At 45.2% G+C, this 22,647-nt stretch overlaps 1 protein-coding gene across 1 annotated transcript in view; it reads right to left on the bottom strand.

Moving 5' to 3' along the window:
- Nceh1 (neutral cholesterol ester hydrolase 1) overlaps positions 1–22,647 on the bottom strand; it is a 58,854-nt gene that overhangs the window by 20,213 nt on the left and 15,994 nt on the right. The window contains exon 2 of the mRNA XM_021653712.2: positions 40–268. Coding sequence (XP_021509387.1) covers positions 40–268 — 229 coding nt within the window. The remainder of the gene's footprint in view (positions 1–39; positions 269–22,647) is intronic.

Here is a 22,647-nt window from a genome sequence, read left to right as displayed (position 1 = left end):
CCAGAGCCAAGCACAGCGAAGCACCTGGGGGTGACTTACTTGCACTTGCCAAGGCCCAACCTCCTCCGTGGATGTAGACCACACTGCGCCGGAGCGGCTCATCGGGTTTCGGAGAACCTTCGAACACTCGGACTTCCACCCCGTCAAATTCAGTGTCCGTCACCTTCACTCTCGGAGAAGACCTTGCACTTTTCTTGCCCAAAAAGATGATGATGAAATTCAGTGCGATCAGATGGTGGCTCAGTCCCAGGGAATGGATCAGTTTACTCTGCAGGGTTGCGGGGAAGAAAATGGAGCGCTGTCAACAGTTAGCTCCAGACAGGTACCCAGCGTGACGCTCACCAACGCATATGGATTGTTTAGTTTGCCTTACTTTTTTCTGAGCGAGAACAATGTGTACATGTGTCCAAGCACGTATATAAGTGTGTGAGAGAGAGTGAGAGAGAACACAAGAGTCTCACTCTGTGTCTTCCTTCCCCCAGGCTGTGAACTTGCTTTGCTAGACCAGGCTGGCCTCAGACCCCCCAGAGCTCCACCTGCCTTTGCAACTGAGTGCTGGGAATAAAGGCAGGCATGCACACCTGGCTCATTTTGCTTTTCTGAAATAGGGTCTTCACTTAGTATTCCAGGATGGCTGGTGATAGTTGAGTTCTGGACTAGAGAGGCCACTAGACACTTAGAACATGACAACAAACTGTATTCACTTTCACAGCATTTTCTCCTTCCCTTTCTCTCTTACCCCCTTATCTACTTGCACATCCTTTCTTTTTTTGTTTTTTGTTTGTTTGTTTGTTTTGCTTTTGGTTTTTTGCTTTTCCAAGACAGAGTTTCTCTGTGTAGCCCTGGCTGTCCTGGACTCAAGGCTGTCTTGTCCTGTAGACCAAGCTGGTTTTGAACTCACAGAGATCCGTCCCGTCAGCCTCCAGAGTGCTGGGATTACAGATGTGTGCCACCACACCGGGCTTCACACCCTCTTGTTTTAAGGGTAGTTTTTACATAGAACCTGTGCACTTGCTCCAAGACTTTATTGCATGCAGTGCTAGGGGTGAAACCCAGGGCACCAAGAGTGCTCGACAAGTTCTCTACCACCAATCCATACCCCAGCCCTGACAAAAAAGATTTTCAGCCCTCTTTAAAACTCTCTTTCGGAGACAGGGTCTCACCAAATCGCCTGGAACTCTTTCTGTAGCCCACTCTGAAGGACCTGGAATTTCAGAATACACCACCAGCCTGAACTGAGTTGGGCAGAAGGTAAGATATGAGCAACTAGGAAAAGTGCTAAAGCCAGGTTCAAAAGGGTTCGGCAAACGCCGACGGCTCGAAAAGGCAGAGCAGCAAAGAGGAGGCAAAGGGGCAGACGGTGGGGGAGGTGTAGGAGGGGGATGCCAATAAACCCTTCAATTTGGTGCTCAGAACATCTATATCATGTTCCCCAATCCTACCCTGCGCTTCCCAAAGGCTAAAGGAACATCATAGAAGAGAGGGCAGAAAGGATGGGAGAGCTGATGACAGGGAGGAGGGCTATGAAATGCTGTTTTCACGACATGCTGTGGCCACTGTGCCCACAAACTCACTGCAGCTGTAACTACCTAAACAACATCAGTCATCGCTCCAACGGGCACAACTAACTTGACTCAGCAAGTTAGAAACAAAAAAGAGAGAGGACAGGAGTGGGAAGAGGGACAGGCTGGAAGTGCCTTAAGGGAGTAGAAAGGGAATCTGGGGTGGATGCCATGTACATGTGTGAAATGATCAGTGATAGATTGATGTACATATTTATAGAGAGACGGTCACTCTGAAAGCGACAGGACCATTGTACAGAAGCCAATGGTGTCAACTCCCCAGAGCCACTATGGCAAAATCCCAGCTCACTCGTACCTAAGTCTTGGAACTCTGGGTCAATTACTAAGACCGTCTATACCACAACTTTCCCCTATTAACACTAGCAACCATGTCAGAAGTTGGTGGTGGCCGTGTAATCCCAGCACCTGGGAGGTGAAGCAGGAGATCAGCAGTCCAAGGTTATCCTCTGATACATAGTCTGAGGCCAGCCTGGGCTACAGTGAGACTCTCTCTCAAAAATAAAATAAAATGCAAAACAAAAAGACTGATAAGCATGCTGTGAAACTGTTGGATAAATGTTATTACCTCCAGAAGACTTTCACATATGTGTGCTGGCTAGCTGTTATGTCAAGTTGATACAAGCTAGAATCATTTCATAGGACAGAACCTTAATTGAGAAAATTGCCTTCACCAGATTAGCGTTGCTACTTTTTTTTTTTTTTTTTTTTGATTGATGTGGGAGGCCCCAGCTCACTGTGGCTAGTACTAGCCTGGGCTAGTACTAGTCTTAGATGCTGTAAGAAAGTGGATTGAGCAAGCCAACAGGAGCAAGCCAGTAAGCAGTCTTCCTCCAGGGCCCCTGCAGTCCCGGCCCTCACTTCCCTGGATGATGGGCTATAAACTATAAGCTGAAGTAAACCTTTTCCTCCCCAAGTTCCTGCTGGTCAGGATGTTTTATCTAAGTGATAAAAAACTTAATAAGGCAGTTAGCACTCGTGGCTCCCAGGGGAGAAGAGGTGGCCCGGGAAGAGCCTGCTGTGTGGTGCTCACCCACATAAAGATCTTAGTAAGCTGCAACATGAGCCCCTGCTCTGAGGACTCCACCGTAGCTCCCGGCCTGCTTCACTGCTCTTCTCCTGTCTGATGGTCTAGCTTCTATGTCAGTGCTTCAATTTTTCTAGCATGTTCACTTCTTTCTGTCTAGCATCTTTTTCATTCCTCTCATCACATTCTGCTCTTCTGAACTAATTATAGCAAAATACATACTTGGATAAAAAAATCTTTTTTCTGCATCAAAATCTGATCATATTTATGGACTTTTTATTACAGTTATTATTTGGGGTGGGTTTGTTTTGAGACAGTCTCATGTCTAAGTATACTTTTAAGTGCATATTTGGGGAGACGGGGGTTTAAGACAGGGTTTCACTATGTAACCTTGGCTGTCCTGGAACTGGTTATGTAGAAAAGGCTGGTGTTGAACTTATGGAGATTTCCCTGCCTCTGCCTCCTAAGGGCTGGGATTAAAGGCATGTGCTACATGATCAGCTTGAAGGACAGATTTAATTGTGATTGCTGTTAGCGCTCAACTTCCATGACTTTATTGTGGGCTAGAGAAGGAGGGGAGAACAGTGGTGGAGAGATGTGTTTCTGGTTGTGCGTAGGGGTCCCACACTTCAACCACAGCAAGGATAGGAAGAGAGTGTGAAAGCATCAAAATGACCCCATTGTGATAAGATGACAAAGCTTCATCCCCGCAACCCTGCCCATCTGCCTCTGCCCTCAGGAAAGCTGCAAACCTTCCTGTTGGACCTGCTCCATCTTGACTTCCAACTCAGAAAAATGGCACTTTCTTCCCCTTCCTATCTCCTTTACCACAGCAGCTGCTGAGAGCTCTGGCTCTCATGTTTCCTCTCTCCAGCATATCATTGTCTAAATCTCACATGTGCCATTTTTCATTCTTCATATACAATACTAAGAACTTTTTAAAGAGATTCTGTGCCCATAGAGACATAAACATTCAGGATCCTGAGGCAAACGGGTCAAACATGAGTTTAAAATAGATATGTCAAAACAGAAACAAAATAGAACCTTGGAGCACAACATGATTTAAATGGCAAGTTGGCATGAGACAGACAGACAGACAGATAGATAGATAATGCCACCTGTAAGCAATCCTATCTCTGCTCCCTTTCTAGGTCAGGTACAGAACTGCAAGACAAAGTGGTTGCAATCCATAGCACACAGCCAAGACTTACTGAAGCAAAGGCAATTCTCCATTCAGGCTATTTTTTAGGGTATATAACAGGGCCAGGTCCCCTTTTCCTTCTTGAATTGGATGGGCAAGATACACTTTGTGGGCTGGGCTACTTTAAGTGACAGCAGGAATCAGATGGAAGCAGACAGACTTCTGAAATACCCGTGGAGAAAAAATCCTGTGCCTGGAATAGGAATAAACCCTGCCAAAACAGGGATTCTTTCAGACAAGAACCGGGAATTAAGCCATTTTGGATTAAATGAAAAGTATTCAGAGAATCAGTTCAGGGCCTCTGTGTCTAGCTACTTACCTATTCAAGAATTAACTATCTCCTATCTTCCCTTGGCTAGATGGATGGATGGATGGATGGATGGATGGATGGATGGATGGATGGATAGACAAATGGATATATAAGTGGATTATAGATGGATGAACTATAACGGGTTGGCTTTAAAGAAGGCAGTCTGAAAATGCACTAAATTCTTTGAGCTAAAAGTAGAACTCAGCCAGGCCTGTAGATCCAAGATTATAGCAACAGTTTTCAAGAGTCAAGGACAAAAAGATCCCCAGTGTCAGACAGGCGTGGACTACAGAGATAAAAAAGAAAGGGGGCAGGGGCACAAAACAGGGAGGATAAAGGAAGATTAAGGTAGAACTGCCCCAGTGGAAATCACATTCTCCATGGGGTGAGACCTACCCTCCTGCCTGCCGCCTATAAACAAGCTTACTTGTGAGACCTCTCTGGAGACCAACCCTGCATTTGCTATTCAGGTCCTATCTTCTTTCTTCTTTCAGGATTGTAACTCACACCATTCTTTTCTATGTCTTGTCTGTCACAAGCTTTCTCAAGCTGCACACCAAGTCCTTCTATGCTTAAAGTCTTCACTTTCTCTTTCTTCTGACCCACTGCCCTCTTGATCTCAGTGAAGTTGTCTGTCCAATTAACACTCCTGCTTCTTCAGCTCCCTCACCATGCGACCGACAACATTCTGACTTCCAGCCCCACATCTCCAAAATAAATTCATCAATGGCCTACTCAGTCAAGTATCTATCAACCTGCTACTCAAAGTTTCTTCCCCTTTAATTTTTCCAGGCTCTTGTGTATTGTGCCAAAAGACTATCGATCGATGGATCTATCTATCCATCTATCACTGGGGGAGGGTGTCGTATTTTTTTGAGAGAGTCTCATGTAGTTCAAGCTGGCCTCAAACTCACCATGTAGGAAAAAAAAAAATAACATGGGCCTGAACTTCTGATCCTCTTGCTCTTAATTCCCATGAGCTATGATTACAGGGATGTATACCATGCTCGGTTTTTGTACTGCTGGTAATCCCATGGCCTCCTGTATGCTACGTAAGGTGGCTACCAACTGAGCCACATTCCCAGACCTTGTTTTGGGTTCTGAGACAAGGTCTAGCTTTGTAGCCTAAGCTGGCCTCAAACTCAGGATCTTTCTGTCTCAGCCTCCCAGATGCTGGGATTCCAGATGTGGCCAACATGAACTTGTGTATATGTGTATGTCTTATAAACTCGTTCTTTATCTCTGTCCCAGAGCTTCTTTGGTTTGTTTGGTTTTGGGGGGGGGGGGAGAGCAGGATATTGAGACAGGGTTTCTCTGTGTAGTTGTGGCTATCCTGGAATTTGCTCTGTAGAGCAGGCTGGCCTCAAACTCAGAGATCTCCCTGCCTCTGCCTCCCAAGCACTGGGATAAAAACCTAGCTCAGAGTTTTCTTAAATAATGGTGTCTCCAAAGATCTATTTTTTTTATTCTGTTTCATTTTGTTGTGGAACTAGTGCTTGATCCCAAGGCTTCTCAAATAGTAGGTGAGGGCTCTACCACTGAGTAATCCCTCATTACTCAGTCCACACACACACCTCTTTTAAACTATTCTGTTTTGAAGCATAGTCTCTCTCACTAAGTTTCCCAAAAGAGTCTTGACACAAATTAAAGCCATCACTTAGGAAAATACCTCCATGAGACTGAACTACAGGTAAGCCTGTAGGGCATTGTCTTAATTGGTGATTGATGGAGGAGGACCCAGCCCATTGTAGGTGCTACCATCCCTGGGCTTGTGGTCTGGGGTTCTATAAGAAAGCAGGCTGAGCAAGCCATGAGGAGCAAGCCAATAAGCAGCACCCTTCCATGACTACTGCATCAGCTCCCGCTTCCTGGTTCCTGTTCTGTTTGAGTTTCTGCCCTCAATGATTTTGATGATGAACTGTGAGTGAAATAAACTGTTTCCCCCACAATGTGCTTTTGGTCATGATGCTTCTTCACAGCAATAATAACCCAAATTAAGTCAAGGTCAGAGGACAACTTTCAGGAGATAGTGCTTTCCTTCCACCGTGGGTTCCAGGAGTTGAGCTCTGGTCATAGGCTTACATAAAAAGTCTTTTGAAACTGCCGAGCCATCTTGCTAAGCCCAATGTGGGCTCTCAATCCTCCTGCCTCAGACTCCTGAGTAACTGGATTTATAAGCTTGCATTTGACAAAGCTCAATATTTTATTGTATTTAGTGTCACAATTCCTGCTTGCCTTGCAGAGCAATGAACTTCATAATGGCCTGGTTGCTGGCATGAAGGTACACTTGCTGCTTGCTAACTTGAGCTGAACTGACTCTATCTGGGTACTGATCACTTTGGCACTGCCTCCCATCCATTGTCTGTCTTTTTCAAACTCCAGATCCACCTTTCCTACCATGTCCAGGTTCTAGTCTATAAATTCCCCAAATTTGTGTAGACAGGGCTGGGAACATAGAGCGCCACACATCCTGCGATGGTTAATCTTTATTGCCAAGCTGACAGCATTTCCAGTTACCTAGAGACACACCTCTGACAAACTGCTGAGGTCACTTCCAGAGCGCCATAACTGGGGACAGAAGACCCACCCTGATTATGGGCAGAAACTCCCATGGGCCGAGTTCCCAAACAGACCAGGAAAGGGAGAAGAGAAAACTAGCTGAGTACCAGTATCCGTCTGTCTCTGCTTCCTGACTACAGAGGTGACCACATGCCTCATGCTCTTGCCAGGACGACTTCCAACCTGGATGGACTGTATCCTCAAACCATAGAAAACCACAAAACTATCAGCTTTTCTGTGGGTGTTTTGTAGTAGTAATGAGATAAGTAACTAATAAAGGTTTGATCCCAAGCACCACAAAAGAATTAACACCTGGTCAGGTATTAACAGTTCTCAATCTTTAGGTTGAGACCCCTTTGTTGGTAAAATGACCCTTTCACAGGGGTCACCTAGGACCACTGGAAAACACAGATATTCACATTGTGATTCATAACAGTAGCAAAATTACAGTTATGAAGTAGCAATGAAAATAATTTTGTGGTTGGGGGTTACCGTAACATGAGGAACTGTATTAAAGGGTTGCAGCATTAGGAAGGGCCACACCTTTAATCCTAGCACTTGGAAGGCAGAGGCAGGGAGATTACTATAAGTTCAAGATCAGCTTGGTCTACACAGCAAGTTCCAGGGCAGCCAGAGCTACATAAGCAAAACCTCTGTTCAAATAAAGAAAGAAGAGAAAGCAAGGAAAGCAAGAGAGAGTGAAGAAAGAAAGGAAAGAAGGAAAAAAGAAAGAAAGAAAGAAAGAAAGAAAGAAAGAAAGAAAGAAAGAAAGAATTAGCATGGTCTACTCTTCCACAACAGTAACACACTACGTTGTTAGCTTGATTCTTTGCTCAGCTCCTTCCTTTGTTCTCAAGATTTCCAAGCAGCCCCCAATTCACCTCTACATAACGTGCCAATGTTTTCTGAATATAGCTCTAATCAGTCCCACTGTCACAACATCCCTCTGCTGTAGCCCTGGCAAGAAGCAGATATTACACCGGGAAACACTTGTGCTCTCTGTTCAGCAATCCGACTGCTGAAATAGGGATCCTAAAACCAAAGCCCCAGAGAATGCCATGCTCGGGGTACCAAAGAAGACCTGATGTCAGAACACAACCAGAGGAAGAACTTGCCTGGCAGGAAGTGATCTCACACTGTCTCTCCATTAAATTACCATGCACATTTTTTTACAGGCTTTTGTCTTATCTTTTCCATAGAACTGTAGCCACTGATGTTGACATCGGCCAATGGGGTGCCTGCAGACACTCTAAATTGTCTATTAGCTGTCACACCCTGAGAGACTACATTTCACAAGCAGCATTTGAGTCTGTTCAGCGGAGAAAGGATGACTGTGCACTTTGCTGGACCCAGAAATGGCACCATCTGTCTGGCATCCCCATGTGGCACAGCCTGATAAAGGACTTACGCCTGGGAGAGGAGTGCTCTTCTGTAAACGTGTAGGGATGACCTGGGGGTATAGGAGCACATGAGCATATTTAAATCACGTGAGGTAAACAGGCCCGAGGACTTACCAGGCATTAGCCTGAGGAAAGGATGTAACTTTCCCACCTCCACCCTCTAAAGTGGAAGAACCTGCACTGGTGATGGCATCCACTGACTGGGTCATGTGACCACCACCAGTGTGTGTATTCATGAACCAACAAGCAGACGACTCCTTGACTCCAGGGACTTCAGCTCAGCCCAGGCAATGCCCCTGATGTGGCCTACTTGGAACTGCTGTCTGTCCTGTCCTCTTTGTCCTGCTGCCTGCACCTGCTCTTTGTCTATCACCACAAATGTTCATCTGGATCTGGTCCTACCCTCTGCCACTACCACGTCCAGCATCCATTCAGCTCAAACCTCGACACGGAGGACTGCAACCAACAGGTTTCATTAGTTTACAGATGGCAAGTGTTCTGTGCACGCCCAAAGGCTCTTTGCATTCCTATCCTCCTCAAATTCAGCCACTGGTAGGCCTCCTTGAAACTCCTGGGATTCTGCAGAGACCGTTTTAACCCTATGTAGCTATTCTGTAACCTAATTATGCACCTAAGCATATTACATATGCAGACAGAGATAACGTATATTTGCTTTGTGATATGTGTTTGCCTCAGCCAGCTCAGGGAATGCCGGGACTCTTGGCAACTGCTGCTAGCAAAACCACTGCACCTTGTGAGTTTACTGTTATTCAAAAAAATTCTGACACTGAGAAAAAGACACAGATGTGCCCATCTGTTTCTGGCATAGAGTGCTCACTGCAACTGCTATAAGGAAGGTAGAGAGAAAGTTGGAGTCTTTGTTCCCAGCTTGGCCAAACTGTAAACAAACACACCTTCCTGTTACCACACCTTTCCTTTTAAACTAGTCCATGGATTCGTAGACCTGTATGCCTGGCCACACCACCAATAACCTTATGCTGCCTAGGTTACATTGCTCAGCATATCCAGGGCTTACCAATGAACCTGAACTGCAGATAACACCCTCTAATAACCTGTTACCCATTGCTGCCAGAGCTCCTGCCCTGAAGGCTGACATTATTCTGGCTCCTGCTGAACACCCTGTTTCCTGGGGCAGGGGTTATGTGTGTGCACTAAGCATTCCAGTTTGGTCTTATTCTACATAGCAATCTCATTTCTTGGCACCCCACCCTTCGTATTCAGGCATAACTTGCATAACTTATCTGTTACCTGCTGTCCCGTTCAGCAGTGCCTTTGGAAGCAAGCAGGCTCCGAACTTGCACACACAAATAGCAGCTGCTGCCTTTACAGAGACTCAGTACATCAGTTGACAGTAGTCAGGAACTTGGGCCTGGGTGGAGTGTGGATGTTCTGATCATGGAAATCAGCACACACTACAACTCAGTGTAGACCTACTCAGACTCCTGACTGTTAGGAGAGCCTCCATCGGGTTCCAAATCATCCCTGTATCTTCCTGGCTCTGTTCTTTTGTTCAATGTTATTTTGTCACATAAACCTTTTCTTCCAACACGGAGACTATGTTGGACCCAGCGTTCTTTCTGGTGCCCAGCTGTATAGCCTCCACAGAAAACCAGCACAGAGCATCACTAGGCCACGCTGAGGCTGGATTTGTACCTCCTGCTGGTAAAATGCTTCCTTAGCAGAACTGGGTTTGATCCACAGCACTGCGTGAACTAGGTATGGAAGTGCATGCCTGTAATCCTGGCATGTGGAAGGCAGAGGCAGGAAGAACAGAAGTGCAAGGTTATCCTTCGCTATACAGCAAGTTCAAGGCCAAAGTCAAGAGACTTTGTTGTCTAAAGACAAATAAATGAGTAAAACTAGCTAGGCAGTGGTGGCACATGCCTTTAATCTCAGCACTAGGGAGGCAGAGGCAGGTGGATATCTTGAGTTCTGAGCTCAAGGACAGCCTGGTCTACAGAGAAAGTTCCAAAGATAGCTAAAGCTACACAAAGAAACCCTGTCTCATAGACAGATGGACAGACAGATGATAGAGGAAGACATCCTCTGATACCTCAGCTCTATAACAAGGCTCTCATGAGGTCATTCTATTAAAGAGCTGTTTAATTTGTTTCAGCTTGTTTTTCTCTCATTTATTTATTTTATTCACTTTATATCCTTGTAGCCCCTTCCCAGTCCTACCCTCTCTTCTTCTCCCCTCCCCTTTTTCTCAGAAAAGGGGAGCTCCCTTTCCCTTCTAACCCAGCTCATCAAGTTGCATCAGGACTAAATGTGTCCTCTTCCCCTGGGACCTGTCAAGGCAAGGGAAGGCTAGCAAGTGAGTCTGTGACCAATGCAGTCCCCATTTCTTTACTGGAGTACCCCCACTTGGAGCCTAAGCTGCCATTTTGCTTCAGGTTGTTAATCTGCACATTCAAGAATTCTATCACAGGTCAAACCTGAGAACCTTAAGTCCCCAAGAGACTCTTGGCCCAAGACAGAGGGATCCAATACACCCAAATATTTCCCTCTAAATGCAGTGTATTGTCTCCCTCCCAAAACACCTCAAAGGCTATATAGCTTCATCTCAGGAAAGCAAAGAGGATGTGCTAGCCTCTTCAGTTCCTTATCTGTGGCTTGTCTGGTTTTCTCACTGTTGTCTGTTCACTACCACCAGAAATTAAGTAGTTTCCATAAGGCTAATGTACGAGTTAAATTCCAAAAGCCTCCTGTACTCTAAAAGATCATCCAACGGAACAGATTGCATGTGCTGCCACAGGCTGCTCATCACTATGAAGAAAGTTCAGACAAAACTGACCACAGATGAGAACTGGGGAACTGAATTTGCTCCAAGTACCATTACTACCTACTGTACAGGTACATCTACTCTCAAAAACAGACACATCTAAAATCGGATCTCCATCACACACCGTCTGGAACACTTAGCCTTTCATATCACACACATTGAAGCTAGGATAGCAAAGGATATCTGAGCATCTTGGAAAGGATATGGGACTCTTCCAGGCTCAACAACGATGGTCAGGACCAAGGATGGCTCCAGCATCACCTCTCTCCCTGCAATCCTCCCTCCCTGGAACACTCTCGGCCCTACTCACATCGTCTCCCTTGCCTTCCAAGCACAGCGTGAAAGTTAGAATAAATGGTCAGAGTTCAGGCTGGGGGTATACTTAGTGGAGGCTCAGCACCACCAAAAGAGACAGACAAGAATTAGGCTCTTTTCTCCTCATGCTGTAAACACCCTGGCAGGAATGAAGATCTTCTAAAGACACACCTGCCACATTCCCCTAGGCTATTAGATTATTGATATAACAGTCCCCAAAGAAATGGAATTTCCTCAAGAATGTTACCTTGAGAGAAGGAGGAAAAGGCTGAAGCCTGGTGCCAGCCAGCTGAGGAACCTGTCTCCCAGGAGGAGATTTCATAGCCTGACTTGTCAGAGGACAGGCAGGAGAGACCAGAGCATGCCAAAAGTGGGAACACATGGAAGCCAGGCCTGCTAAGAGCTACCTGGTTTTACCCCTCTGGTAAAGCTGAAATCTCCTGTCAAGACCTTGAGGTTGGACACAGAGTCCACAGAGTCTTTATTTATGGTCGCACTACTTAAATCTTCTCCTCTTCATTACCACTATAACTGCTCTGTTGTGGACAGGTGATGAGTCAGGTTGGGAGGGTGGCCAGGGCCAGTCTCTGACCTTAACAGTTCTGGAAACAATTTCACATTAGCTACTTATCACATTGCTAACTAGGTCATGAGCCCAGTCAGATAAGATCTGGGTCTGAGGGCCCAGGTTTTTTTGTTTTTTGCTTTCCTGGGGTGGGCTGTAGCTTATTAGTAAGGGAATAAAAGCCTAGCATATGAGAGACCCTCGGTTTTCCCTAGTGTCAAAAAGAAAAAGACCCTAATGGCTGCTGTGATGCCAAGCACTTTTTATGTGATTATTATTTGAGTTTTAAGAGCTTTATACATACTGGATATAAGTCCCTTTTCAAACACATTATTTGGAAATATGTCCTTCAGTTTTGTGGGTTTATATTCATTCTTTGTTTTTTGTTTTTTCTGTATAGGTATGTGTGGTATAGCATATGTATTTGTTAGCATGGGGCGTGTTCATGTGTATCTATGTATATGTGTGTTTATATGGAGGCCAGAATTCAATTTTGGTATCTTTCCATCATTTTTTTTTTTTTTTAATATAGGGTCTCTCACTGGACCTGAAGCTCACTGGTCCTGCTAGGCTGGCGATTCAATGAACTTCAGTGGCCTACATGTCTCCATTCTCTCATACTGAGATTGTAGGGATATGCTGTCTGCCCAGCTTGTGGAAAAAACAAAACCAACCAACCCAAACAAAACAAAAACTTGGGTTCTGGCAATCTAACTTCAAGTCTTCATGCTCACTTGACAGACATTTAACCATGAGTCCTCATGTTCACTTTCTGTACACTGATTATTTTTTAATATCCGTGGAAGTGTTATTTTCTTACCACCCCCTCAAAAAAAAAAAAAAAAAAAAGAAAAGAAAAGAAAAGAAAAAGAAAGAGAAAAAAAAGAAGGAAAAAGAAAAGCAATGTTTTTACTGCCTTGGGTACTGATCCTCTGAGGCTGTCCTGCTCAGAGCCTCTTCTGATAGCCAGGACAAGCGGCTTTTGTTTTCGCTTCATTGTTCCAGACAGCAGCTGATTCAATCTGTGAAAGGGTTAAATATGCAGAACTAACTCTGTGTTGTTTCTCAGACTCCATCCAAGGTTAGCTCGTCCCTGGAGTACCTTGGTTCCCACCCTTAAGTGCTGAGATAAAAACCACAGAATGTTCTCAGCAGCCTGCAGCAAGACACAGCAACTGAGGCAGACTGATAAAGACGGGGTCAGTTAAGAAAACATAAGCTGTTCCCAGGGTCGCGGTGCTCCTCTTGGCAAGCTGTTCCTCTCTGTGGTTTGGCCAGGGGCCGTTAATCAACTAGGTGTATTTCATTCCTTTATCCTTTGTCCAATCATGTAACACCAAGGCTTGGAAGCCCCTGCTTGCATTTTTTTTTAAAGATTTATTTATTTATTACTTATGCAATGTGTGTTAGCATGTACACCTGCACGCCAGAAGAGGGAACCAGATTTCATGTTTAGATGGTTGTGAGCCACCATGTGGTTGCTGGGAATTGAACTCAGGACCTTTGGGAAGAGCAATCAGTGCTCTTATCCTCTGAGCCATCTCTCCAGCCACCTTGCATTTTTTTTTCCCCTTTAAAAACCCTGTTCTCTTGGAGCTGGGGGCCATTCTCCCAACTTGCTATGACGGGTGGGATTGCGACCCAAGCTGGAGCTTGAATAAAGACCCTTGTGCGTTTTGCATCGGACTCGTGTTCCTGGTGGTCTCTTTGGCGGGGGGCGGGGGGGAGTGTCTCATGACCTAGGCATAACACCTGCTGCATAAAAGGTTGCAAACAAAAACTTCCAACTCCCTTCTGGAATATAGCAATCCATGCTTGCCCACTCATGACCTTTGCCTGGCTTCACACACAAGTTCTGCAGAGCACTGCAAAAGCTGGATTTATCTGCTTTCTATAAAGTTCAGGAAGCAGAAAATTAGGTGAGCTCTTCAACAAATGACTTCCTGTTTTTACATCTAGGGCTCTCTATACCTTAAGATCTGACTAGCTCCTACATGATAGGATATACATTATTCCTCAAATGGTACACAAAATCTAAACATGCAAGGAAAATTATTTTTAGAGATATTTACTAATGTCTGAGGAGTTGGGCAACGATAACCTGTTCATGTTTATCCATAATAATAATAATAATTAACTAATGTATTCTATATAATTTTTGTTTCTCAAGACAGGATTTCTCTGTGTATCCTTGCCTATCCTAGACTCTCTTTGTAAACCAGGCTGGCCTCAAACTCACAAAGATCCGCCTGTATCTGCCTCCCCGAGTGCTGGGATTACAGTCGTGCACCACCACGCCTAATTTGAAATATTTAAAAACACATTTTGGCCGGTGGCGGCTGCAGAGGGCGGGTAGATCTGTTTGAGTTCAAGGCCAGCCTACTCTACAGAGAGAGTTCCAGGACAGCCAGAGCTAAAACAGAGAAACCCTGTATTGAAAAACCAAATCCAAAACTGAAATAAAACAAATAAACAACACTCAAACATTATGTACCCTTTGTATGGCTTTAAATCATTTGAACTTTCACTCTCTGGATTCTTTGAGTCTTATGAATGAGAAAGGCGAGCAGCCCACTTAGTTGCTGCTATTTCAGGCTGAGATGTTGATTGCCTTTGCCCAGATTTGACAGCACCAGATCATAACCTGAGTATCTGACTCAGCAGTCCACCTGCTTCTGACTCATCACTGAATTACATCGCTCCTTTGGAAGGCAGCCACTATCCAAACAGCGCTCCAAAGCACACCTCTCCTCTCACACATGCTTTGCAGCATTAGAATGTGCAAAATTTAAAATCCGGATGGAGAAGGGGAGAGGGATATGAAATGTCTCCCAAACTGTCTTCCTGGCAGCACACTCTTTCCGCCAGCAGCTCTGCTCAGCTGTGCAGCAGGACCAGGGTGTCACCAACAATGGAGCCTGAGAAAATCAGCCTCAGACTCGTTCAGTCGGGCTTGAAAAACTACTTCTTCTGCCCTCTCTTCCCTAATTCATTGATTATAGGTGTAGGTCATCATATGGCATAATGGCTCTCCAGAGCAAAAGCCCAAGCCTCTTCAGCATGAAGAGTTTCCACAGCCAGTGGATAGCTTCCAACCTCCCTTCCAACCCTAGGCAGCAGAGAAAGAAAGTTAGTAGGGGCAGGGGAATGTAACCTCTTTGGATGTACTTCCTTGTGGTGCTTCCATTCTTCACCATCAGGTTTCCCACAGTTTAGCAAACCAGCAAACCAGCAGCAGCGGTAAACACAGCTGCAGAACAAATCAGCAAACCAACAAACCAGCAATCAGCAATCCAGGAATCCAGCAATAGCAAAAAGCAGCAACAAGGATATGAAGCAGTCTCTGAAGTGCTCTCTCTAGGAGAGTGCAGAAGTGAAGCATTCTCTTTCTCTCAGGGCTCCTATTTACATTCTCCAAGTCCTCCATAGGATGCTTCTCAGGTGGCAAAATCGTACTCCTACATTACAGGAGGCAGTTTCCAGATGACAAGGATCACATGCCCTCTCACAAGGCTGTTTATCAGTTGACAAAGATCAGGTATGGATACCTGCATCCCACACTCGGGATTACAATAAAAACATATTTATATAATATAACCAAAGCTTCCACTACATCAGCAGTTAAGAGCTTGCTGCTCTTTCTGAGGACTCAAGTTTGGTTGCTAGCACTCATGTCATGAGACTCACAACCACCTACAATTCAAGGTCCAAGGGATCCAATGCCCTCTTCTGCCCTCTACTAGCATGCACACTCAAGCACACATACCCCCACATACACACACATAAATTAAAAAAATCTTAAAAAGGGAAATCATTTAATCTAGACCTATAGTTACAATAATGCAAGCTCTTTAATACTAAACACATCCAGTCAACAGCAAACATCTATAGACAAATGGGATAATAACCTATTACTAGTCCCCTCTAAAGGGAATTTATGGGTTAATTACAAGCAAAGGGGTCCATGTGTTTAATTTTCATTAATTCTTTTTGTTTTATTGTTTTTGGAAATTAGGTCTCACCCTGTACTGGAGGGGCGGGGGAGCTAGGAAGATGCCAGGGACTCAGGGAGCTAGCTCTAGGTCCAGTGAGGAGACTGTCCCAAAAACTAGAGAGGGATTCTAAAGTCGATCTCTGGCCTCCGTGTAATGCACACACAAGAGGACACGCACATCTGTGCACACCGTGAATAAGGAAGTAAATGTCTGCTTTGAAGCTGGGTGCCCATCCACACAAGCCATAAGAAAAACCACAATGCATTTTTCTTCTTACTTACATGCATTTTACAAACTATTTTTTCTTGTCACTTACTTACAATGCATTACTTCTCCTTAACACCGACAGTCAACAAACTGTGGCGGAATCAGCAAATGCTGAAATAACGCCCAAAGGTGAATATTTAAAATTGGCTCATTTCAATAACATTTGCTAAAGTTTGGGGCTTTACAATCTCTCAGGGCTACACTTCCCCCCACCTCCACCCCCGGGACAACTTTGAGGCAAATTCTTTTTTTTGACTACTTTAGTTTTGGTTGTTTGTCTTTGACACAGGGTATCTTGTAGCTCACCCTGGCCTCTAGCTTGCTTCAAGGAATTGCTGGAATTCCAGGAGTGTGCCATACGTGTATGTGCTTACGTGTGCTGAGGACCGAGGGCCAAAACCAGGGCTTTGTGCACGCTGGGCAAGCATTCTACCAACTCAGCTAGCCCGGCCCTTAGGCAAAAATGTTAGGCTTCAACTCACTGCCAACAGTCTCAGCAAAAATAATGACCCCACAGTCTTTTCAGATGCCGCTGAAAGGTTCAGTGGGATCTAACCTCGTTGGTGCAGACACGTTCATAAAGGGCCATTATGCCATACGATGACCTACACTTCTAATCAATGAACTTGGGAAGTGGGAACAAGAGAAGCAGCCCTGACTGAACTATTCATCAACTTTGACAGCAGCCTGGACTACATGGGACCTTGTTTCAAAACACAAATAGCCAGATTTTATTTATTTATTTTTATTTCTAATTAGGTGAGAGAGAGAGAGAGAGAGAGAGAGAGTGAGCACCTGAGTACAGTGCCTGTGAAGGCCAGAAGACAACATGGGATCCCCAGACATGTAGTTACTAACTATTGTGAGCCTCTTCCTATGGTGCTGGAAACCCAATTCCATTCCTCTACAAGACAATAGCAGTGTTCAGTCTTAATCACTGAGCCATCCCTCCAGCCCTGATAGATACATAAATGATAGGAGACAGATCCACAGACAATACTAAGGACCTCCATGCATTCCTTCTCAGCCCTGGTACCAAGTTCTCATTCTGCTACCAGGTTCCTCGAAAGGACAAGTAACCGTGTGCTGAGAATTGCCTCAGCCTCTGAACCCCTCAAGCAGTAAGGACATCTTCAGACCACCATGCTAGACTGGAGCTGAGAAATAACGGGTGAGACCACACACTGACCAGGACTGCTTAATCATGCTATCTTCTGCCCAACGCCTCAATTTTATTTAACCCTTGAGATGAAATCAACCCCCCGTAAGAAGGACTCAGGGTCGCTGCACCCCTTTATGGACCACTTCTTCCCAATGTGGCCACATCAATCATACATCCTCCTCACTCTGCTTGTTACACTTACTCTCCCTTTAACGGGCCCACTGGGGATGAGTGGCCAAGCCTAGCCTGCTGGGACTGTCTGTGTCCAGAATGTTGGCCTAAAAACTCCAGTTTCAGTAGCTGTGTGCTGACAACAAAGGAGGAAGAGCTCTGTGACTATGAGGCAGGGCTCCGTTCTCCTCTCAGGTTCACAACGGCGCAGCCCTTCAAAGACACCAAAAAGCCCTAGTGCTAAAAAAGACACCTCTAAAACTCTGTTTAATCTTTTCACATCTACTGACTTCTCTTAAAACTAGTTGAGGGGGTGGACTGAAGGGATAGCTCAGTGGTTTTAGAGCACTTATTGCTGGTGCAGAGGAGAAAGGCTCAATTCCTAACACCCGCATGCTGGTTCACAGCCATTGATAACTACAGTTCTGGAGGGCCCCAGGCTCTCCTCTGGCCTCGGCAAGTACCACACATGCATGTGATGCATATACATACATGTAAGTAAACACTATTTCTTATAAAATCAAACAAGTTATGAAGACTAGGTTGGAGAAGCCTTGCCTAGTCCTGCACATTGGTTTTACAAATGAGGCCCAATTCCAACCACGCAAAGAACTGGCCTGGGCTCTAGCCTAGCAGAGTGAAAAGCTGGACCTACTTCTGAAGCACTGCTTGTCCCTTGCAGTGTCCGCCCACCCACCAAACCCTGACTCCCAACTTTTCACCTTGAAGACCACAGATGTTCACAGAAACTGCCAGTCAGGGGCAGGAGCAGGATGGATGCTCACACTTATTCTAGCCTGGTCCAAAATCCAAAGGGCTGTGCTGCTGGTGCCAACCTGTACAACTTCTTCTATGCATTATTAAATGTTGCACCACAGACAAGCAAAGCCACCTGAGGACTCCTCTCACAGGTTCCAAGAGAGAAACAAGCCCAGAACAAAGCATCCCAGAGATAGCACGCACTGAGACCCTTCACAGCAGAGGATGAGCTGCTGTGAAGCCTTGGCCCTCACGGCTTAAGCAAGGCTTAAAGCAAGGCTGTCCACATATGCAACTAAGCCCCAGCCCCACACAATATGAAGAAAAGACACGCCATTCTACAAACGGTGCAGGGTAACTGGATATACACGTAGCAAGTGGAACTAGAGCTGTATCTTTTGCTGCTTACAAAAGCGCAGCCAAACTGCATTGAGGACCTTGATGCTAGATCTAACTCAGAAACCACCAGAGAAAAAGGTAGGAAAACGTTCTAAGCGACAGGCAGAGGGGAGGGTCTTCTGAAAATGACTCCAGTAGCACAGGAACTGATTCCAGGAATTGCCACGTGGGAGTGTGTGAAACCAAAAAGCTTCTGCACAGCAAAGGAAACAGTGTTGGAGTGAAGACTCACCCCCGGACAGGAAGGAGAACGCTGCCCACTGTCCATGGCACAGGGCTTAATACTTAAAACTCAGTAAGAACTGCAAACAGAGCTGACGGCCCAGAATTTTGTAAAAGCACTTACCATGTAAGCCTGCTGCCCTGATTTCAATCACCAGGGCCCTGTATAAATGTTGTGGGAGAAAGTGATTCCATAATGCTGTCCTCTGACTTCCACACGTCAACAAGTAAAGTAATTAAAAAAAAAAAAAACTGCAAAACTAAACACTCAAATCACAAATTACCCATAAATAGGCTAATGAACCAAAGACGCAGTTCTCTCTTCTGTGTTGAGGTTGTAATAGTTTTTCAAATCTGTTCCTTTTCTTCCTGGTTGTTAAAATAAGCTTCATTTTTTTTTTAATTTTAATTTTTGAGATTATAAGTTTTGTTGTTGTTGTTGTTGTTTTTTCCAAAACAGGCAGTTCTCAAAAGAAACACCCATGGATAATACACATCTGAATAATGGTTCAACATCCTTAGCTATGGGGAAACCGAAATTAAAACTGTCACAGTTCTATCTTGGCCCAGTCAAAATGGGTATCTCCAAAACAATGAAAACAAATGCAGGTGAGGTGGAGGAGAGGGACTCTTCTATCCTTCGGGTAGGAAGACAGCTCTGCATAGTCACTGGGGAGATCAGTGTGAGCTCCCCCCAAAAAGGAGAAGCAGAACTGTGAGCCAGCTGTCTCACTTCTGCGTCTTTACCTAAGGGGTTTTAAGTCAACACATCACACAGACGTGTATGTGCCCACAGTGATCTCTATTCAACGTAGCTAAGATGGAACCAGCTCTGGGTGTCCATCGACAGACGAATGGATAAGGAAAAGATGGCACCCGTGCATAATAGCATTTTATAGCCATTCAAAACATGAGCTCATGGGCTGGGGATATAGCTCAATGGTAGAGCGTTTGTCTAGCTTGGGCAAGTTTCTGGGTTCAATCCTCAGTGCCAAAGTTAAAAAAAAAAGGAAACATAACATTCTCAGAAAATGGTTAAAAGTATAGAAGTGTGCGTGTGCGTGTGTGTGTGTGTGTGTGTGTGTGTGTGTCTTTCTGTCTGACTTTCTGTAGCTCATGAGAGTAAGAAGAAGGCTGACCATTAGCAATGAGGAAGACAGAATCTAATAGAATACACATGACAAGACAAGGGAAGAGGGACCGATTTGGGTGCAGAAGGAGGATCAGCAAGAGGCAGCGTGGCAGGCAAGAGGGAGGGTGGCACACAAAGACGGAGGAAGAAGAAAAACAATATTGGCATATATGTATGAAAATGCCACAACGAAACCCATTACTTTGTATGCTAAGTCTTAAACATGCAATCAGAAAGCTGAGCATGGTGGTACACAAATTGAATCCCTGTGCTCAGAAGGCAGAATCAGGGGAAATCTCTGTGAGTTCATGGCTAGCCTGGTCTACCTTGTCAGTTCAAGACCAGCCAGGGCTCTAGCTAGCTCAAGCCAATGACTTAATTAATCTCCGTTTTAAAAAGTCAGTTGTGGTAGCGAAACCTTGGAATCCCAGCACTCAGGAGGGTGAGGCAGAAGAACTGGTCATAATTTCAAGGCCAGCCTAGATTAAAAATAACAAAACTTTATTTACAACAACAAAAACCCAGAAAGTAGAGAATGGAAGTTATTTGGGATGAATGGCATTGGTAGAATGCTTGCCTAACATGGTGGGGGGAGGCAATAGGTTCAATCCCACATGGCATACATCACAGTCTAAAAGAGGGGAAAAGGGGGAACAAAAAAAGTGAGAGAGAAGAAAAAAAAAACTATAACAGATTTTCTCATAAGCAGAGTCCAGATGTAGACACACCCACAAGCAATAAATGTGAACAATAGCTCTCTTTCCGCCATCTTGGCGCCTGTGGAGGCCTGCGGGGAACAAACATGCCTAGAAGGCTGTGGTGCAAGGTCATTTTTGCTGGCTACAAGCAAGGTCTCCGGAACCAGAGAGCACACAGCTCTTCTTAAAACTGAAGGTGCTTACCCGAGATGAAACTGAATTCTACTTAGGCAAGAGATGTGCATAAAGCAAAAAATAATACTCTGGTTTTGTTATCTTTGCCTCCAGGAGTGATCTGGGGAAAAGTAACTCGGGCCCATGGAAGCAGTGACATGGTTCCTGCCCAATTCCGAAGCAACCTTCCTGTGAAGGCCATTGGACACAGAATCGGTGTGCTGCTGTACCCTTCCTGGATTTAAACTAATGGAAAGTAGTTAATTAAAAGTGGAAAATAAATAAATGTGAAAAATGTGTTTCAAAGGAACACCACTGACCTATAGAGAAAACCCAGCAGCCACTGCTGTCTCCCTCGGCACTTACCTGAGACACTATTTTCATATCCACTAACCACTAAGAGGAAGGCTATTTATAACCTGGTGTTAGAATGAATGATGCCCAAAACTGTGCTAAGGGTCACAGGCCATGCTTAACAACAGTTCATCTGACCCTTGTCCTTGAGGTTGGCAAATAGCTGTAGACTGTGTGGTAGCCCAGAAGTGCCCTGGACAACCAAGGGCTGAACAACCAAGCATGGGTGGAAGCTGACCGTGACCCAACAGAAGAGCATGTCCAGAGCGGATAAATGTCTCCCCACCTGGCAAAGTAGGTGCAAGTTCATGTGTGATCCCTCATGGGTTTTTATTAACTACTTCTCTGCTATAATAAAATGCCATGACCAAGGCAACTTACAGAAGGAAGTGTCTGGGCTTACCGTTGCCAGGGATATGAGTCGATCATGGCGGGAAGCATGCCAGCAAGGAGTAGGCATGGGAGTCAGAGTGGTAGGCTGACAGCAAATGGAAGCAGGGCAAGGCTTTAAGCTCTCTCTTTAAGCCAGTACCCAATGGCATACTTTCCTTAGCAGGATCACACCAATGAAACCTCTCCAAACAGGACCACCAGCTACAGCCAAAGTACCTGTGCCACACTGGGCCATTTCTCATGTAACCCTCCACATTACCACTGGGTAAGTTTAATTGTGTAACTGCGTGCAGAGGCTTTGCTTCACTCCTTTAACATAAAGCTGTGGGAATAGCGCTCGGGATGTAACTAAGTTGGCAGTGTACTTTGTCTAGCGTGCATAAAGCCCTGGGTTCAATCCCACCACTCAAGATGTAGGAAGTCAAGGTTCAACTTGCTTCGAAGACCCACACCAAGCTGTGATACAACTGAAGGCTTACCTTTGTTCATGAACACGGTGAAATTTTATGAGACTTAAGTTCACACTGACTTACGAAATGAGTTGGAATGAACTATTTACGGACATAGCTTAGCAGTGTCGTGTGTGCTAGCAACGGACCCCACGCCATTGCACATGCGCCTTAGATCAACACTCCTGAAGGAAGGCACCAGCCTAGAAGGCCCTGCATCTGCCTTTCTACTGCACCACAAGGACTGGGGAAATAATTGCAGAACTGAAACCAGACAACGTGCACTCTTTCTCCAAGCTACTTGTCACCTGCCTGAATTTGAGCAGCTTTTGTTCCGGTTTGGTTGCTCTGTTGTTTTGCCAGACTGAACCCAGAACTTCCCTCATCCCAAGCAAACACTCTGTCCATTACGTTACACTCCCGCTTCTCTTTCTCCACTTTTTGTTTTGAGACAGGGTCTCACCAAGTTGCCCAGGCTGGCTCTGAGCTCTTTTTGTAGCTCAGGCAGGCCTTGAACTTGAATTCCTTCTGTCCCAGCCTCCTGAGCAGCTGGGGTGTTCAGGCTTGTACCCCCAGGCCTAACTGAAGATGGCGTCTGAAATAAATGGATGCACGGTGTCACTGCTTATGTTTCTCTTCCCTGTCACTTCTAGTTTCATGTTTTCTGAAGCAGTGGACCATGTATCCTATCCACTTCTTACTTAGGTTC

Source organism: Meriones unguiculatus, chromosome 2 (assembly GCF_030254825.1).
Source record: "Meriones unguiculatus strain TT.TT164.6M chromosome 2, Bangor_MerUng_6.1, whole genome shotgun sequence".
Lineage (NCBI taxonomy): Eukaryota > Metazoa > Chordata > Mammalia > Rodentia > Muridae > Meriones > Meriones unguiculatus.
This window is presented reverse-complemented; position numbering and strand designations above follow the sequence as displayed.